This window comes from Loxodonta africana, chromosome 13 (genome assembly GCF_030014295.1).
Source record: "Loxodonta africana isolate mLoxAfr1 chromosome 13, mLoxAfr1.hap2, whole genome shotgun sequence".
NCBI lineage: Eukaryota > Metazoa > Chordata > Mammalia > Proboscidea > Elephantidae > Loxodonta > Loxodonta africana.
The window spans coordinates 52,200,768-52,220,908 of record NC_087354.1 but is presented as its reverse complement, the minus strand read 5'-3'; the positions used below and the strand labels follow the sequence as shown (position 1 = coordinate 52,220,908).

The 20,141-nt window shown below is 41.1% G+C and overlaps 1 protein-coding gene across 13 annotated transcripts in view; it reads right to left on the bottom strand.

Annotated features, from left to right (window-relative positions):
- HERC1 (HECT and RLD domain containing E3 ubiquitin protein ligase family member 1) overlaps positions 1-20,141 on the bottom strand; it is a 197,025-nt gene that overhangs the window by 10,098 nt on the left and 166,786 nt on the right. For 10 of the 13 annotated variants that reach the window (XM_064267422.1, XM_064267429.1, XM_064267425.1 and 7 more), the window contains 16 exons: positions 19,263-19,393; positions 18,370-18,569; positions 17,859-17,964; positions 16,180-16,326; positions 15,726-15,827; positions 14,353-14,526; positions 12,693-12,986; positions 11,468-11,533; positions 11,190-11,315; positions 10,185-10,323; positions 8,820-9,001; positions 7,994-8,149; positions 6,542-6,664; positions 5,360-5,462; positions 3,847-4,016; positions 1,454-1,592 (listed from right to left, as the gene is read on the bottom strand). In XM_064267422.1, the coding sequence (XP_064123492.1) occupies positions 1,454-1,592; positions 3,847-4,016; positions 5,360-5,462; positions 6,542-6,664; positions 7,994-8,149; positions 8,820-9,001; positions 10,185-10,323; positions 11,190-11,315; positions 11,468-11,533; positions 12,693-12,986; positions 14,353-14,526; positions 15,726-15,827; positions 16,180-16,326; positions 17,859-17,964; positions 18,370-18,569; positions 19,263-19,393 (2,358 nt within the window). Of the gene's footprint in view, positions 1-1,453; positions 1,593-3,846; positions 4,017-5,359; positions 5,463-6,541; positions 6,665-7,993; positions 8,150-8,819; positions 9,002-10,184; positions 10,324-11,189; positions 11,316-11,467; positions 11,534-12,692; positions 12,987-14,352; positions 14,527-15,725; positions 15,828-16,179; positions 16,327-17,858; positions 17,965-18,369; positions 18,570-19,262; positions 19,394-20,141 lie in introns of those variants that run through there. The other 3 variants (XM_064267431.1, XR_010317426.1, XR_010317425.1) reach the window with 3 other exon arrangements.

The following is a 20,141-nucleotide window of genomic DNA, read 5'->3' as shown; positions in this document are numbered from 1 at the left end:
CGCACTAGGGTGACAGAAAGTGGCTGTGGCAGAGGGACAGGTATGGGTACATGATTCGTGAAGGCTTTTTATTGCAAGAATAAGAGCTTGTAGAAGCAAAGACTACAAGAACTGCATACACGGCTACCTTTTACAAAAATACTCAAAGGAGTAAAAACAAGATCCCTGAGTTTCCTGTAAATAAAGATTGGTATAACTCAATTCCTAGAGGTAACTATTAATAAAAGCTAACATTTCTCGAGCACTTTATATGCACTTGGCACTATTCTAAGAGCTTTACACACATTGGTTAATTTACTCCTACAACTCTTGGTCAAAATAGGTGTTTTGACTGTCTTCATTTTACAGAAAAGGAATCTGAGTCTCAAGGTCACAAATGGGAGAGCCAGGATTCAACCTGGGCAATGTGGCTCAGAGTTTAACCACCAGGCTGTAGAGCCTCTGTTCTGTGGTGGAAGCTGAAGTACTTGAAACTGTCAGGTGTAGGCAGCACCGCCCATTCCAGACTCGGTAAACTAGAAATCATCTCAAGCTTGTTTGGAGTCAACTCAGCAGTCCTGCTTCACATTAGGGTATCTGAGGAAAAAGAAATCTCTATGGGAGGGGAGTCTTCCCCAAGGACCTGTGGCTAAGAAGTAGAGAGGCTAGCAAAAAGGGAAGAGGAGACTGAGCTGTCAGGCACGAGTGGCTTCACAGAAAATTCCAGGGCCTTAGACACTGGAGGGTGGTAGAAAGAAAAGGGCTTGAGGACCTGGATGAGAACTAGCACAAATACGAAGACATGCCTAAGGATAAAAAATGTCACATTTAGGGTAATGATTACCTTTGCGGGAATGGAAGATGGAGCCAGGCAGGGAGGGAACACACTTGGCATTAAGTACACAGATATGCATTATATTTTTCTGTTTATCTTTTTGTAGATCTATAAGGATTTTATAATAAATTAAAAGGAAAACAAATAACAAAAATCTAGAAATGGCCCACTGACCCTGCTACGCCCTAGAGTAAGGTGGCAGCAATTGTATTTCCGTGTCAGTGTGTAGGGAAGGCCATGTTTTCGTGTGGTTACTGGGGTGTGGAATCTGACAGTCTCAGAGCTTTTACTCTTTATGGCTAACTGTTGACCTCAGAAAGCTACTGTTCATCACTTCTTTTATATGTAAAAAATACTCATGGCTGCTCTAAAATTATAAATGTTTGCTTGCTAAAGTGATATGTTTTCTTCTCAGGCAGGGCAGGCAGAGGGAACTGCTTTGGGATGAAGTCAGCGGGAGAATCGCCTGCCAGGGAAGTGTTTACTGGGCTGGCTGCACAGAGAATGTTTTGGTTGTGTGGGGGAAGGCGTGATGGTGCCAGAACGATGCCTGGCTGCAGTTTGAAGCTGGCAAGCAGATCGTGCAGCTGGGGGACTGCTGAAACCAGGCTATGGGAGCACAGGTACGGCATCCCTTACCTGGTGCTCTTGGTGGGACAGGCGGTGCTGTCCAGGCGGCACTGTGGCAGCGGCCAGCTGAGATCTGACGGACGTTTTTCCCTTGCAGGACTGTCACCAGGGTTGGTTCTCGGACATGGTTGGTGTGGCCCAGGCCAAGCTGCGAATTGATTACAAACAAATACACAGAGATTCAATCAGAAAGAGGAAGAGAAGAAGCCAAGATGATGAAATCTGTCTTAGATGGCAGCAGATATAAATACGTTAATGATGCTTCTATCAAAGCAACATCATCAAAATAATGAAATAAAGTCTGATTTTCTCTACTGGAATGGCCTCTACAGCTCAGCTGTCTGTTTCCTAAAAACCAAGCTGCCACAAGGCCAAATCTAGCCAATGAGTCTTAATGACTGAATATATCCTTGGATTCCACTTCTGGAGAAGGAATACATTTTTAGAAAGTTAAAAAGTAACAATGATCTGTAGAGCTTTTACTTAAAACACACTGATTTCTTGATTTTTAACACGGATTAAATTAACGTGTGATGGTCAACAAATACATCTTTAAACACACACATCTCCAAATTCTCCTAACTTCATGCTGTCATCCCTGCTGACATCACTGGCATCACCAGAGACCTAACACTGCACCTCCAACCGTCACTTTCTTGACTTCATCTGGACTGACCTCCCTGAAGCACTGATACAGTATGTCATTTTTATTTCTTTTTTAAGTATGGTGAAAATACACACAACAAAACACTCACTAATTAAAAACTTTCTACACATATAATTCAGTGACATTGACCACGTCCTTCAAGCTGTGCAGCTGTTCTCACTCTCCTTTTCCAAATCATTCCACCAGCACTGATGCAAACTCAGCGCCCCCTAAGCAAAGACTCTCCCTTCCACCCCTGGTAAGCACTAATAATCTTCCACTTCTATGTATCTGCTTATTTCATATAAGTGCAATCATACAGTATCTGTTCTTTGCAACTGACTTATTTCGCTCAGCTTAATGTTTTCAAGGTTCATCCATGTTGTGGCAGCATTAGGACGTGTGTTTGTGGCTAACTAATATTTCATTGTATGTATATACCACATTTTGTTCACTAATTCATCCGTTGATGGACATTTTGGTTGTTTCCACCTTTTGGCTCTCGTGAAAAGCACTGCAGTGAACACTGGTGTACAGGTTTCTGTTTGCATTCTTGTGTTTCACTTCTTCTGAGTACACACCCAGGACTGGGATGGCCAGGTCATATGGTGGTTCTATGCTCAGCTTTTTGAGGAACCACCAAACTGTTTTCCACGGCGGCTGTACCATTTGACATTCCCACAGCAATGGATGAGGGTTCCAGTTTCTCCACAATCTCACCAACAACTGTTGTTTTCCATTTTTGATCACTGCCATTCTAACTGCGGTGATGTGGTATCTCACTGTGGTTTTGATTTGCATCTCCCTAATGGCTAATGAGGGAGCCCTTACTGGTGCCGTGGTTAAACATCTGGCTGCTAATCAAAGGGTTGGTGATTCGAACCCACCAGTGGCTCTGAGGGAGAAAGATGTGGCAGCCTGCTTCTGTAAAGATTACAGCCTTGGAAACCCCATGGGGCAGTTTTACTCTGTCCCATAGGGTCGCTATGAGTTGGAATTGACCCGAGGACAGTGAGTTTCTGGTTTGGGAATGGCTAATGATGTTGAGCATCTCTTCATATGCTTGGTGGCCATTTCATTCCTCGGATGACCACCTTTTACAGGTTAGAGTGTCCCTAGGCCTAAGTCCTGGACCCTCTTCTCTAGGCATGCTCTCTGTCTAGGTGACCTCATCTGGTCCACAGCTTTAAACACCATGTATTTTTTTTGTTTGGTGAGGACTCCACATGGATCTCTCTCCCCGCACTAAGCTTACTCCTGACCTTGAGGCTCATTAAAACCAACCTCTTGACAGCTCCACCTATGTTTCCAAATGGCCCCTCAAATACAATTTGCCAAAATCAAAACCCCTGATTTTAAGCCACCCTTCACCAAAAAATAATTAATTAAATAAAACCCCATCTAGTTACTCTCCCAGTCTACCCCCATCACTGTAAACTACACTATCAATCACCCAGTTGCTCAAGTCAGAAACCTAATAATTATTCTTGCTCGCTGGAGTAGAAAAATAATGCTGTAGTAATAATGATGACAATGATGATAGCAGCAAATATTTATACAGTGCTGCTTACTATGTGTCTGGTACTTACTGATGCAGTAGACACACACAGATACTCAGTTAACCCTCTCAATCATCCTGCTGTAGGGCACTGTGGTAGATTCTATGAATTCCCTAGCTTATCCCTTTCCCAAATGAGGAAAGTTGTCAGCTTTCTGGAATATGAGAGAGCAGCAAGCATGTGGGATCCATGTTTACCTGCCCCTCTGAATTGCTCCCCCAGGCATACACATCTCCAGTTGATGCCAAAGCAAGTGTGTGCTCGGCACCAACAGCCACGTCTTCGATGACCACTCCAGCCAGGACAGGGATCTGCTGTGGTCGATTGTGATTGCGGGCACGCCCCTCTGGTAGGCCTATCAAGCGATCTGACAAAACAGCAATAGGAAACATTACGGACGGCACACCACAGTCCTTTCATGTCTCCTAATGGACATTTAACTTTTTATGGTGGAAGGGCAGTAACATATATATAACTCATTGGGCCAAAAGCTGCTATAGTTCTGGTAGAGTATCATGGATTTTGAGTGACTAAAAAGTTCAAAACCTTTTCTGTGAAGTTTTACAGCCTCTTCACTCATAAAAACAAAATTAAATCTAAAATCAGTAGCTTATTTCAAACCAACAGGCTCCTCCAATGCCTTCCTATTTGAAAAGACTGGCACATAGATCACCAAGGCTCTCATATTTCTTGCATCCTAAAAAGAGACATCCTTCAACTTACCTCACCCTGAATACCAGCCCCAGAGACACTGCACTATGCTGGCTCACTGGCTACCTCTCTCACCACCCCTTTCAAAGCCATCTCTCCCCAGTCCTCTTCCTGTGCTCAGCTGCCCTTGGCTCACATTCCCCAGAGTTCTAGCTTCTTCTACACTCTCTCCCTGGGTTTCTCAGATCCTACCAATACAGTTTTAATTTCTACCATTATGCAGTTGATGCCCTAAACCTCCATCTCTATAGCCAATCTCTCTGGAATTCCAGATCCAAATTCCCAACAGCCTGCTGGACATGGCCATACACATACCTAGAGCAGATGCCCTCAATGCAACATGACTAAAACTAAAGTCCTTATCTCTTCCCCTCAGACCAGCTCCCCGTACTCAGTCAGTGACATCAATGTTCTCCCAAGACTGGAAACTTCAGTTATGGTTTACTTTTTCCTCTTCCTTACACCCGTCTCACACGTCTGTCAGTCACTATGACTTGATAAGAAGTTCCACTTAAGGGGGAGAATACACTGCCAGGGAGTTCCCCCGTGGATGACTGGGTTATGAACTGATTCAAGATTTGAACCTCAATGCCCATAAATTCCTCCAATTTCTAAGACCTGCGCCCCCAAATCGTGGAAGGGCCGGCGAGTGAGGCAGGACATAGAGGTGCTCCAGTGGTGTCCACAGATACAGCAGTAGGCAGTATCTGTGGAAGCAGCAGCAGGAAAAAGGAGGGGAGGGTCCTTGGAAGGCACTCTTCTGGCAAGAGTGAAGGCTCTGGCATGAGGGGCCATGAATGAGGGAGGAGCAAGTGTGTCCTTATAACAAAGTCCATGAAGGAGGAGAAGTAGTTAGTGAATGTGGGTCATAGTGGCCACTCACCATTCAGCACAAAATATGATGACTAATTTAGAGCACTTTCTATAAAACTGGGAGGCAAATGTTTCTATCATACATGTATGTACAAAACAAGCAAGGTAAGTTGGAAAATGCCTTACCTTGACCAAAGGTATATACATGACCATCCTTGGTCAATGCAACAGAAAACTGAGTTCCACAAGCAACCTTTTTTATTCCAATTCCACAAAGGACATCAACTTTCTGCAAAATAAAAGTGTATGACACATATTTAAAAAAAGGAAGGAAAAACAAAACTCCTGAATTTGCCTACCTAAGCTAAACTGGCACGTATAAACTCAAAGACGACTTTGTAATAAAAATACTAATAGTTACCTACCTGTTTTCCCACCAAATCTATATTCCTCAATGTTTTCCCCTACTGCTCTGCAAACTACCTGAATCTGGGGAGGGGCATGTGGGGATTGGGTAGTCTGACTAAACTTCCCAGAAGGCGTGTGAAGTGAAGGCATTCCTCGGGGCACCAGAGACCACAGATAATCCCCAGGCCTTTTGAAGAACACTCAGGACCATGGAAAGCCATGGGCTGCTCCCTGTTAGTTTGACACTTTCACTTTTCAGAGGTGACACTAACTGCTTTATATGTTCCCCAGAGAGGGCTGGCCCGGCTCTCTGTACCCGTAGCTGAATATTCACCAGTTTAACCTACAGGATGTCACAGACTACGTATGATGGTGAACCTGACGTTGAATAGAAATTGAATATTTGTAAATCACATTGCATGGTGAATGTTAGGAAAACATAAAAGGACTGCATAGGAAGCCTTTTGCTGAGCCAAGAAACCTTCTATAATGTGAATAATAGCTTTTTAATTGGTTTTATGCACTCAAATTTCCTTTACATTGTCTTTTTTTTTTAAAGAAAAGCATACCTGTATAATTCAGTGTACTAAGAAGCTGAAATGGCAGCTGAAAGCAGAGGTTTACACAGGGCTGCTCAGGGCTCCCTCCAGAAGACACTCTGGAGATGCTCCTAACGACTACTTCTCCATGCGGGAGGTAGCCCCCAGTGCTCAGCCTGGCCACAAAGAAAGCAGCTTATCTTTACTTCATTTTTATATCTGGTTTGGCCGTTAATGGCTCATTTAAAATCAAGATCTAGCATGTTGATTTTAGGAACGAGTAATTCAAGAACACGCAACAGAAGCTTGTAAACTTCATTATGAATTACCAGAAATGTTTAAGGTAAACTACTTCCAAAAAGAGGTATGAACACAGATGAAAGTGATTTATGTTGTCTGAAGACATAAAGAGAATACTGACCTGAGGTGAAGATTTTGCGGTGGAATTTCCTAAGCCCAGTTTTCCATAGTCCCCATCCCCAAAAGCCCATACCATGGAGCCATCTGATGACACCGCCAAAGTGTGGTTTAACCCACAGGCCACCTGGAGGGACAATGGGATTTCAGTGAGGCAAATCACAAGGCCTAAAACACATCCCCCTGTTCCTGGGGCTGTTTTTCTCTACTTCAGTGAAAAATTTGGCCGTATTTTCAAAGATTTTTATTGGCTTCAGAGCCACCTACACATTGATAGGCAAATGTGTCAACAAGAAATAATTCCTAACTTCTACAAATGAAAAGATAATTGCTTTCTTCAAAGTAAAATCCTTCAGATACCTGTGGTTAACTCAGAATTGGAAGGCACAAAAGATAGGGGGGAAAAAAAATACATATAACTCAAAAATACACATTCACACCAGCAAACAGTCTAAGGAACCATACAGAAAAAGACAAAACATATCCTTGCTAAGAGATACTCTCAGTGTGTGCAGGACTGGGACAAGCAATGCTACCACGGATGCTGCAATTCAGCCACTCAACTCAAGGCTACCAGAGAGGAGTGACAAAATCTGTATTGTTTAAAGCTTTTATATCAAGGTGAAGAGCCGTGGTGGTACGGTGGTTAAGTGCTCAGCTGCTAAGCAAAAGGTCAGCAGTCTGAATCCACCAGCTAGCCCATGGTAGAAAGATTTGCCAGTCTGCTTCTATAAAGATTTACAGCTTTGCAAAACTTATGAGGCAGTTCTACTGTCCTATAGGGTTTCAATGAATTAGAATCGACCCGATGGCAATGGGGTTGTCTCTTTTTTTAAATATCATGATGTACTGGCACTTCATGGAGACAGTTTTAAAAATATTCACATTCTGAATTAAGTTTATTTTTCTTGTTTGCTTGTTTATATGACAGCTACTTAAAATATAAATTTTCATAATGAGAAAAAATCTTGAAAATTGTATCAATTAGGTTACATAAAATGTATATGAAGTTACAGACAAGTGGTGATTCTAAGTGGTTAAGGGCTCGGCTGTTAACCAAAAGGCTGGCGGTTCCTTGGAAACCCTATGGGGCAGTTCTTCTCTGTCCGATAGGGTCGCTATGAGTCGGAATTGACTCAACAGCAATGTTGTTGTTTTTTTTCTTTTTAATTAAATATATCAAGATATATTGGCACTTCATGGAGGGAGTTTTTAAAATATTCACATTTTGAATTAAGGTTTTTTCTTATTTCCTTGTTTATACGACAGTTGACTTAGAATATAAATTTTTATACTGGGAAAAAATCTTGAAAATTTTATCAGTTAGGTCACATAAAATGTATATGGTGTTAAGGACAGTTCGTGATCCCAGTCTTCCTGAAAGGAGTGTCTAAGCACACACAGAAGAAACAAGAAACAAAGATCTGATAGGGCATATTATTGACTAATTCCGTGCCTGTCCAATCTGGTATCCCTCCAACGCAGTCACCCTCTCTGGAAGTTTTTTGTTAGAAGTGTTTCCAAGACCCAGACGACCGTAGTCACCATTCCCAAAGGTGAACAGTTTGCCATCTGAAGTTACCACTGCTGAGTGCTTGAAGCCACAAGACATCTACAGACAAAACAAGGGAGATTTTTTTTTTTTTTTTTTTTTAAGAAGGGGAACACTAAGAAAGAAAGACATCAGTCACTTTTGGTTGTTAATATACAAATAAACTTAAACTTCACTGATCACAACTCAGTGCCCAAGTGGTCCTCTCTTAGGAAGGCCCAGCTAAACAGCACACCTTGAAGAAGTGTTGAACTCTTCAGCTGTGTATAGATGACCTGACTACATGATATAATGGATGGGGAAATTCTTTATAAGTGCTAAGGTGCTGTGCAGTTTTACAATGCTATTTTAGATCACTAATTTTCCAGAAAATGCACACGAGCTCAACCTTTGTATATAATAATGATGGACTGAAAGCAAAGCCTTCCATTTATCCATGTATCAAGAACTGTGGGGTAGGAGCTAATCCCCATACTGTTTTTTTCCAGGGCCTGCAGCACCCCAGCCTGGACCAACCAGCTGGTTCAGGAAAAAAAGTCTATTCTAACACCAAAGCCCACCCAAACTTCCAATCAGCTCAAGTAGGAACCTGAACAAAAAAAAACAGTAGATCTTTCTTAATGGTTGTGTAGTATATTTTAACTATTATTTCCCAACTCCTAAATTCAAGAACCCTGTTCAACAACTAGAGTATTCATGTTCAAAGGCAAACACCCATGTCCTGCCCGACCTGCACCACTTCTTCGCCTTGTAAGGCCTCGATCTGCCTGGGTCGCCGCTGCCTGTCACTGTTCCCGTGGCCGAGTTTGCCATAGTCACCGTCTCCCCAGCTGAAGACCTCCCCACTCTCAGTCAGGGCCATCGAGTGCCCATCAGAACCACAGGAAGTCACCAGCTGGGTCACCACAAAGCCTGGAACAGAACAGAAACCCTAGAGGAGTTACAGGATATTAAAGCTCCCCTCTTCATTTAGGGCTGCATTAACACGCCCTCAGAATCCAGACACGAAAATGGTACTGCAAAAACAAAACTGTCCTTATTTGAAGTCAAATTTGTAGCCATAACGTAGCAAATTAGAAGTCACGTAAAATAGTGATGATGACAAGGAAGAGGAGGAGGATGACAGCAGAAGTTACAGTCATCAGGGAACACGTTCTGTTGTTGTTAGGTGCCATTGAGTTGGTTTCGATTCATAGTGACCTGATGTACAACAGAATGAAACACTGCCTGGTCCTGCACCACCCTCACGATCCTTGTTATGCTTGCGCCCATCATTGCAGCACTATGTTCTAGGCACTCCTATGAATGCTTTACACGGATCATCTCATTTTCTATTTGTACACAGAGCCCATGAGGCAGACACTGCTATCATCCTCACTTTTACAATTATGGACTGAGTCGCTAAAGGGTTTAGTAGCTTGTATAAGAACCTGGGTGTAGTGGGACCAGACAGCAAGCCAACCATGCACCTGTCCTCACTACTGTGCTCTTCACGCCTAGATCTCAACGAAGAGAATTTGCTCTGAATTCACTGTTACTTGGATCCTTAACTTTAAAAACCCTCTCCGCTCCTTTTGTAGACTTCCAGAGTCAGTAAGAATCCACATAAAGAACAACCTGAGGCTCTGGCAGTGCTTTCTCTATGGATCTTCTTTCTCTCGGTCACCTAGAACTCTAACTGAGATGCCCTGGGAAGTGTCTGCCATATTTGCGTATTTCTACATGGCTATTTTAATTTTAATGAAATATGTGCATGATTGCTCCTGCTATTAATAGCTAATTAACAAAACCCAGTGCCAGTACTGCAATTTAAGGAATTTGTTTACAATCTTCAGTGAGCCTCAAAAATAGTTATTTATATTGCCGAATCTAGCATTGCTATGATAAATACCTTTCAGAAGAACATACCTAAAAATACAGAAATTAAGGCTCTACACATGTCTAAACTACATCACGCCTAACAGAAAACCCAAATACAAGTGAAAAGCCTGCACGACTTCATCTAGCAACGGTCTGAGATCAGTTCCCACATAAGCAAACACTCCTATGGTTAGGCCACAGTTTCTGATGAGCTTGTAACTGAGGACAATGTTACCTTGTAAGGCTGAAATAACTGTCAGCACATGAAGGTCATCTGAATTTCCTTGTCCTAATCGGCCATAACTTCCTTCCCCACAAGCCAACACTGTACCATTGGCCTGGATGACAAAGGTACAATTCTGACCACATATGACCTAGTATAAAAACACACAATTACATATGACATATTATCCTTTATTATATAGCTTTAACTCCCAAGCATTTAAAATGACTCTAGATATGTTAAGATTACCTTTATCAATTCTTTTATCCTTTCACTAAATGAGAAGGGCTGATACACCTGTGGGGTTCTGACAAGGCCTTGATTATTATAAAACTGCTTACTTAACCAAGAGATGTGTAAGGCTCACCTGATTCTTTAAGCTAGTTAGAACCATACTAAATACAGGGATTTCAGTCAATTGTGCAGAGTTTAAACAGTAACATAAGCAACAAAATAGATGAAAGAAAAAAGAGGAAAGGTGATGAGGAAACAGTAAAGACTGGGCTAGAAGTCAGTAAGAAGCGGCACCTGGAGGGGATGTCCTCAGGGAAGAATAGCGTGTTCTGGTGCTTAATGAGGTTTAGAAGAAAGATAAGAGAAAGGAGGCCTCAAGAGGGGTTGGAAATATAGTACCATGATTAATATAAGTGTGTATGTGTTGGGGAGGGGGTTGGTGTCAGCGAGATTTGGCTACAGATTCTACAAAGTTTATGGCTCCAAAGAGAGAAGTGCTAAAGGAGTATCTTAACTTCTTTGAATATGCACTGGGCAGGTCTAACACACCAGGAAGCAAGATCAATTTAGAAACTTGTCGATGAAACTTCTTAAGTCCTATAAAAACTTTCTAACACTTGTATCTGGAAGCTATACACCATGAGTCTTCTTTTTTTTTCTTTTTAGTGATTCCTCACAACAGACTATGAAATGGACAAGCTTTATCTCACAGTAAGTTACTGACAGTGAGGGAACTTGAATTTTCAGTTTCCAAGTTTCTCCTCCCATTCTTTACTCAGTTACCTGCTGAGCCTGTGAGAACGAGGGAGCTGCTGCAGGTACCATTACGTTTCTTCCAGCTTCTGCCAGCTGTCCGTGCCTGCCAGCACCCCACAGGTAGACATCACATTTACCTCCCAGGTGCCAGTCCTGGAAAACCAATCATCTCTCCATTAGATTCGTCCACTCATCAAATGAGCAAGCACCGAGTACCAGTGTGTGCCAGCACACACACACGGACACTCAGAAGCAAAAGATATACTGAGGGCCACCACCGTGTAATTATCTTCATCTTTACTGACCTCAGGTCTAGAAGTTGCCCAAGACATAATTTGTTCATCCATACCATTAATCCATTTGCCGTTATCCTGCAAGAGAGCACACGTCTGGGTCAATAATGCAGTCGAGATTTATCTATTCTTAACTGATAACTAAGGCTTCTTCCCAGAAAAGATCGTGGTAATATTATAAGAAATTAAGAACAGTTTTACAGTTATGACAAACTTGATTTTATGCATTGTTAATATTTCCCTTCATTATAAAGACTTTCACTATTACTATCACAAGCGTTGCAGTGGTTAAAAGCTACAGCTGCTAACCAAAAGGTCAGCAGTTCAAATCCACCAGGTGCTCCTTAGAAACCCTATGGGGCAGTTCCACTCTGTCGAATAGGATCACTATGAGTCAGAATTGACTCAATGGCAAGGAGCCTGGGCTTGATCACTGTCGCACCGGTGATTCACATCAGATCATTTATGTTTTCTAGGCACCCACAGGTTCAAGGTCACATGTGGTGAGCCACGGCCCCTGTGAATTTGCTGTGTAGCCATGGGCAGGTCACTTCAGCTTTATGGACTTCAGTTTCCTCATCTACAAAATGACAGAGTTGGACCAAATGGGCTCATTGACATATTAAAATATTTTATATTTAGGCAACTTTCCTCAATATCTTTTTGTTTCATATTGCATTTATAGTTACATATTCAATGTATATATTTATATATTCAAATGCCAAGTAAAGGGGTTACAGATCAAGGGCTGGCAAGCATTTTGTCTACATTACAGTTTCTACAGCCAGATACTCTCAAAATCAATCAGGAAGAATGACAACTGGGATGTTCTTCCATATGTGTTCTTGTTTGATGCTGATAAATGACATGATTGAAGCACCAAATAATTTAGAATCCATATGTGGCATAAACCTCACAAAGTGACCAGGAAAAGGTGTTAAAATACAGAGGAAAAAGCACTAACGAGGCACCCCTGGACAAAAGAAAGAGGAAGATACAGGGCTACGCTATAGAGAACCAGAAGGTTTACGAAAGCTCCACGGTTCTCAGATGATCAATCCCTGCCATCACAGAGGCTGCCTGTCAGCTTGAAAGTGATTATCTGAAACTAAAAGTATTTTCTAGTTTGTCCAAAGGTATGCTTCTAATGATTCAAGTTAGCAAATACTTATAGGGGGTCTGTTCTATGCTGAATGCCCATGTCAATGCAAACAGGAGCGGCTCATATTACATTTACCATTAGGAATACCAGTTCATCTTCTGGAACAGGCTCTAGATCAGGAACGGTAAAAGATTCTGGAAACTGTGCTCCATTGGTCAGGGCTTCAGCGGCTTTTATGGTGGTTGAGAAACATTCTAACCAGGCCCACTCGTTGGGATTCCAGGAAGTGGGGTCAGGGAGGCAGCTCCGGTGGTGTGGTGGGACTGGGGGGTTACACAAGAGCTGATCCAGGTGAAGCCCGACAGCGAGGGACGCCAGACACTGCATGTAGGGGCTGTGAACAAGCTGGTCGCCACAAACCACGTGAGGCTAAGAGAAAGTGCAGGGACACAGTGTTAAAGGGTCTGTGCCAAATACGCTAAGTTAACCCCCTGTATTCTGAAAGCCCACAATAGTAGCTTTTAAGTTCACTTCCTAAAATCATTTTATTTTGAAATAATTTTTGATTTACAGAGTTGTGGAGCTAGTACAGAGATTTCCTGTATACCCTCCACCCTCCTTTCTCTAATGTTGACATGTTACATAACCATGGCACATTCATCAAAACTAAGAACTTAACATTAGTACTATAATATTAACTAAACTACAGCCTTTATTCAGACTTTCCCACTTTTCCCACTAATGTCACCTCTTTCTAGGACCCAATCAGGATATCACATGCATTTAGTGTATTTTCATTACAGGTTCTTTTTTTCCCCATTAACAAAAAAAAAAAAAAAAAGAAAAGAGACAAATAGCAACTAAACCACATTTTCAGATTTCCTCCTTTCCCAAAACGAAAATTCTTCCTTCTTCCATGGCGCTCCCTAGTGGTTGGAAAGCAACTCAGAGAGACTGATTCAGGAAAGAAAAGCTGGGCAAATGGGTCCGTGAAAATTAACTGCTGATTATATTCATGTGGCTTGGCAAAAACCCAAACCAAAGTGCTCTGCTCAGGGACAGCACACTGTGAATACTGAGGGCTGGAAGACAGGCTGCTTTAGGATGACTGCCTGGCCAACAGGTACTCAGATGAGGTCCAAATTCCATAACTCCTCATTCCAGATTGGCTGCTAACCTAAAGGTCTGTGGGGTTCAAACCCACCCAGTGGTGCCACAGAAGAAAGACCTGGCAATCTACTTCTGTAAAGAAAACCCTATGGAGCAGTCCTACTCTGTAACACACGGGGTTGTCAGGAGTCAGAATTGACTTGAGCGCAATGGTTGACGATGACTGACCGGTTCACCCTGAGCTCTTCTACTAAAGTTCCAGAAGGATTCACCTGGAGAGTGGAGAGGATATTCACTCTGCTATGTACATCCACCCCACTCTCAATCTTGGAATGGCAAAGCCACACAGAAATAGATACATGGGTCAGAAAAAGGAAGATGACATTTGAGGCACAAGAATTTTAAGAAGTTTTGGAGTGAATAAATAACTCAAAAAGAATGAAATAAACATTATACAAAGTTGGGATTTATTTCTTATTTTTACTTTCATTAAAATAAAGTAAGAGTATGCTTAGAATTACTGAACAACTGTTTTAGGTATGACTTGTCTTCCTTTGAGTCTGCCCAAACAGCCCCACTATTTTTCCTCAAACCTTAGGCTTTTAAGGGATAAATTCAAAGCTAGGATTCAGATCCCAAAGCACCAGGCACCCGTGGATCTCCAGGTGTGAGTGTAATGAGTTACCTTCTCATAGGCATACTGCTCCTGAAGCATCATGGGTAGCCGCTCCAGAAATGCTCTCATGCAGGGAGCCATGTTTAATCCCAGAATACCCTGCTGTTTCAGTGCTGTCCTGCAGGTTGCTAAGACATGATTGGCAGCAGCCCATTCTGCCGTACAATTCACGACCAACACATCCTGGTTAAAAATAAGTCATGCCACATGATATACTTATTAAAATAAAGAGATAAATAATTCTTATTGTCACACATATCTGAGAAACTCCTTCCAGTAACTGCATTAAACACTTCCGCTTTTTTGACATCCTGTTATATTTTTTAGGACCCCTGGTGGTACAGTGGTTAAGAGCTTGGCTGCTAACCAAAGGTCAGCAGTTCGGATCCACCAGGTGCTCCTTGGAAACTGTATGGGGTAGTTCTACTCCGTCCTATAGGGTCATTATGAGTTGGAATTGACTCGACAGCAATGGGTTTGATTTAGTTTTACGCTATATTTTTAATGTCTATGGAACTTAAAAACATACTAAATTTTGTCTCAGTAAAAATGAAAGAATAAGAAATTGCCATAAAATTTGTGAACTACCTGGGCTAGCTGATTCTTTTTAAAGAGACAATGTCAATTATTTACTATTTCATAAAGCTTGCAGGACAAGGTACTAGGATATTTCAAAAAATTGAGACGACCACAGGGATAGGAGAGGAAGAGCACTCTGTCTCCTGGGGACTCATCTGCAAATGAGACAGCGTTCCGTGGTTTACCCTACACAGGCCACGACTAGCTAAGACCTGATGCTATTTTTTACTCCCAGTAGGACTATTCATGCAGGTTTACAGCTCTATTTAATATCATTTAAAAAAAAAATTTTTTTTTTTTTATCCACATAAATATCATTAAGCTGCATAAAATGTAAACCAAAGTAGCACGTTGGCTCTGATCTTGCAGGGCACAAAAAATACTGCAGGGGATAATGCAGAAACAGGGAATCACCTCACAGCAGAGGACTCATTTTTTACCAGAATATTACATTTGGAAGTCAAAATATATCTTTTATACTAGGGCTAGATATCTTTGGGATGGTCCTTCTTTTCAGGAAAAATTCTTTTGAGACAGTTAAGCGCTATCTCAAAAATCATGGTGAAAAGTCAAAATCCACTTTGTAACTTTCAATGGAGATGAAATCACTCAACAATTATGCATTTTCACAAAAGTCTTGGGTATAGTAGAAAAAAGTACTAGATTATAAATTGTAAGACCTGTATTTTGGGTGAGTAATAATTCCTCTGGATCTGTTTTCTCCTCTGTAAAGTGAGGAGAAAGTGATTTCTAAGGTTTCTTACAAGCTTATACCCTGTGATTTGATACAACTGCAATATTACCTTTGATCTATTTGAGCAAGCAGCTACCCCAACTTCTGGAATCCATACTGTGGTCTGAATAGCTCCAGAGCCTATCACAACAGTTTGCAAGACAGAGCCATCCTAAAATGAGATGTATTTATCAGTGCTTGTTACTTAACCTTAGTCATCATTTGCATTTTAAATTTATACTTTAAAAAAAATCTAAAATCTACATTTTAGCTAAATTGAGCAATGTCCAATTGTGTGCCTTCTACTCAATTTCCTAGGGCCAAGACAACTTTAAAAATATTTATCACCAATAAGAAAACTTACAAAGGGCAGAGGATTCTGAAAGGAGCTTCTTCAGTATTCAAGATATTATTACATAAAATATTCCTGGGATTGGTTGGGGTAATATTTATCATATACATTTAAGTTAATGTAAAAAAAAAAAAAAAATCGCTTAGCATGAAAATAAAATCTACACTCTTACCCTTAAAGACCAAATGTTCATGAGCCCACCGAGCCCACCGGACACCAGGGCGAGCCCATCAGAACTAAAGGCCACGGTCCGCACGGGGGTGATGTGTCCACGCAGCTGGTAAACACACTTGGCTCCTACAGATTTCCTGTAGCCATCCTGCAATTCATTTTCATTTTAAAACATATATTGAAATTAAAGCAAAATTCATAAAATAGGCTGGAGAGTTATAATTCATTCTTGGGAATTTTGTATTTCATTCTTTTGCATCTTGAAATTCTTTCCTATTTCACTGTCTAAGGATCTCAATCTTCAGAACTTTGCATTTCATTGATGGTAACATTGGGGGGAAAGGACAACTTCCCTCAGAAGGGTTAGCTTGACTGAACAAATAATAAAATACCAGTCTTGTTCTCCTTTGCTCAAGTTGAGTTTTCTCTTTTTTGATACGCTCCTAAGCTAGCTTCCTACCTTCAAATTGGCAGAAATGACCACATTTCTAAGTTTCAGTTATCTCTCTGAAACAGGTAAATTCTGACTTTCACTTTTTAACCAGTGTTTTAATAAATTTTAGCTTTGTGTAATTTTTGTTCTTAGCTCCTAATATTTGTGAATTGCATATGCTGACTCTACAAATGGGTTCCTCTTTTTGTTGGCCGATGATTCTGTTTGTCACATGGTATCTAATCTACACGTTTGCAGGTTTTAGAGTGGGATAGGTAAGGCCTGTCCAGAGGGCTACTTCCACTCACAAGTAAGAAGGAAACCAGACTTATCTCAGTGCCCCACCTCCACTTCAATGAGTAGTCCTCTCATTAGCATGCTGTCTACCCCTCCCTCCTCCCTTTGCCCTGCTCTTTGTCTCCCTCTTCCTTCTAGTTACAACAGAGCACCATACCAGACCTACTCATTTACCCAAAGACAACTTAGAGTGTTTTTCTGCCAGGGGGATCTGTATCATGGACAAAAGGCAGAGCAGCCCAGGTTGCAAACTGGTAGCTCCGAGATGTCATCTGATTTGTCACTCAGTGTTTTAAAGAATTTTAAGTCAGTTGCCAATGTTTACTATTGAGAGATTTTACTTAAAATAGTGGATTTCTGGCTTTTATAAACAATTAGATAATCTGGTAACAAGAGGCTGTCATATCTAGAGGGTGACACCCAACTCTGTGGCAGCTGTGCCCTTTGTATGAAGCATGTATGCTTCTGTTTTTGTTGACCCTCCCCACACCTTCCAGCTCCTGGCTTCATGCATTTACTTGCCTTGATGGCCCTGAAAGCATCTGAATTTGCAACCCTTGTTTAAGATAAATGAATCATTCATCATAGGTAGAATTTCTGGTATCAGTAAGAGATACTTTGGACAAGGAATGTTCCCACAGTGTTCCTGTTTCACTGTACCAAAGATGGAACTTAGGACTGACTGGTCTATTGTGCTGATTATATCCATTACCATCATAATAATCATCAATCACTATTTACTGAATATTTCACATTAACAAGCAATTATAGTGTCTCTGACTTATAAACAAAATCAAGTTCATTCAGAGAGCTCTCAAGTATGACAAATATTCACATTTCCCTAATGGATCTTTCAGGACACAGGAGTGATTATCTTAGTAATCAAGGTAGAATTACCATAACACACGCTTATGTGGTTTCAGGTCTTTCAAAAACACTGGAATACTTACCTGGCAATTTGACTCCTGGTCCCACCATCCTTCTGAACTAGTCACACTAGTTTGTGTAATATCTTGTGGAATACGCCAAACACACACTAAGCCGCTCTGACAGCCACTTAAAAAGAAGAAAAAAATTAATCACGCAAAGCCAAAACATGTTAATATATCGAAGCAAGCAAAAATATTTTCAAATAGCAAACAATTAATACCTGAGAGTAGTATGAAATGATTTTTAGAATGTATATGCTGTAGATACGCTATACTCTTCTACAGGAAATACAGCTGAGACCACCACTGTAACAACATCCCTCCTGGATAAAGAGGCTACTATCAAGTTTCGCACCAGAAAGTTGCTCTTTTTTTCTCCGAGTTGGTCTTAAGGTATTACACATTATAAGAACAGGAAATGGCAATAAACTGTTTAAGACCTCTGAAGAGTCACATTTAATGCAAGTTTAACAATTTGTTCTAATAGAAAAATCAAGACACACCCACACATACACACAAATTGACAACATACGTAGCCATCAGTAACTGCAACTTGGATCCCTTCCCTGGAAGGCTGCACCAAGCGATGCCATTTACAATGGCCGGATGGCTGAGTGAATGCAGACAGCGCCAGCATCCTGAAATAGGCCCCCAGAGTTTCACATTTTCTTCTTTGGCACATGTCAGAAGAATATGACCCGTCGGGTCCCACTTCATACTAACAAGAGTATCCTTCAAATAGTAGGGGGGAGAAAAAAATCAGAATAATGCTTTCTTCACAGTGCCTTTAACAAATAAATGTGTTAAATTTAATCATTTATGACCCACACTTCTATCACTCAATTATTTTGAAACCGACATTTCGAGCAAATCACAGATACTGTCATATCGCTCCTCATCAGAGACCAACTTGCCCTTTAACACAGTCTGCACTATATGCTGCATTATATATACATTTGCTGCAGGCAAAGCTGAATAAATATTAGCTGAATGACTAAATTATGAACTTCTGATTCAGATAGGTTATATTTACCTTTCATTAGCATTTATGTATTTTATTAAGTGTTATTTTTATTGACTGGCAATTGTTACAAAATAAAGAAGAAACTAAAAACCAAGTAAGCTAAAGCACCCCTCACGCTAGAACAGCAAACAGTTCCGAGGCCCTAGGGCCTGTTCTGTGTTCAGACAGCTGTCATGACTGTGCTCAGACAGCTGTCATGGCTGTGCTCCTCCACCTTTCAACACCAGGCTTCCTGCATTTATGTGACCCGTCCAGACGGCCCTGTAACCATCTAAATTGGCAACCGCCGTTTACGGCAAAATTTTTAAAAGAAACCAGTATTAAGTAATACTAGTTTTTCACTAGTTGCTAACACGATAGTAAAAAGAAGGAAAAACCGCCCTCTGGCGAAGTCGCTCTACCTTATGTGCGTCAATGAGAACAATGCCTCCTTTCTCAAGTGGCTCCTTGGTTCCCAGCAACAATTTTCCATCAAAATATCCCACTGCAAATGGTCTGTCTTCACTGAACCAAGCAATGCAAGTTACAGAGACTAACATGATTCAAGAAAAAGAAGAGAGACTATTTGTCACTGTAGAAATTAAAAGACAGAGGCTTTGAAAGAAATACATGCTACTGCAACCACTGAAACCAAGTTTCCAAACATCTCTTTAACACATTTAGACAAAATGTAGGCTCACAGCAGGGATCTGTGCAATCTTTTTTTTTTTTAATTGTGGTAAAAATATACATATAACAAAACATCGCCTTTCAGTGTTTTTTACACATGCAATTCAGTGACATTAATTCATCGTGTTGTGCAGCCATCACTACTGTTTCTAAATTTTTCCACCACCCTTAACAGAAACTCAGTGCCCCTAAGCAATGACTCCCCCTTTTCCCTACCCCCCGCCCCTGATAAACCAAAAACACTCTGTAGCCATGGAGTTGATTCTGACTCATTTGGTTTCTACACACTTGCCTAGTCTAGATCTTTTGCGTAAGTGGGATCACATAATATTCGTCCTTTTGTGACTGACTTATTTCATTCAGCATAAGGTTTCCAAGGTTTGTCTATGCTGTAGCATGTATCAGAACTTCGTTTCTCTTTATGGCCAAATAACATTCCATTGTATGTATGTACCGCATATTGTTCATCTTTCATCTGCTGATGGACACCGAGGATGTCTCCTCCTTTTGACTATTATGAATAATGCTGCAACGAACACTGCACTCCTGCTTACAATTTTCTGAGTATATACCTAGGAGTGGAATTGCTGCTCCTAAGAAAGGTCTGGCAA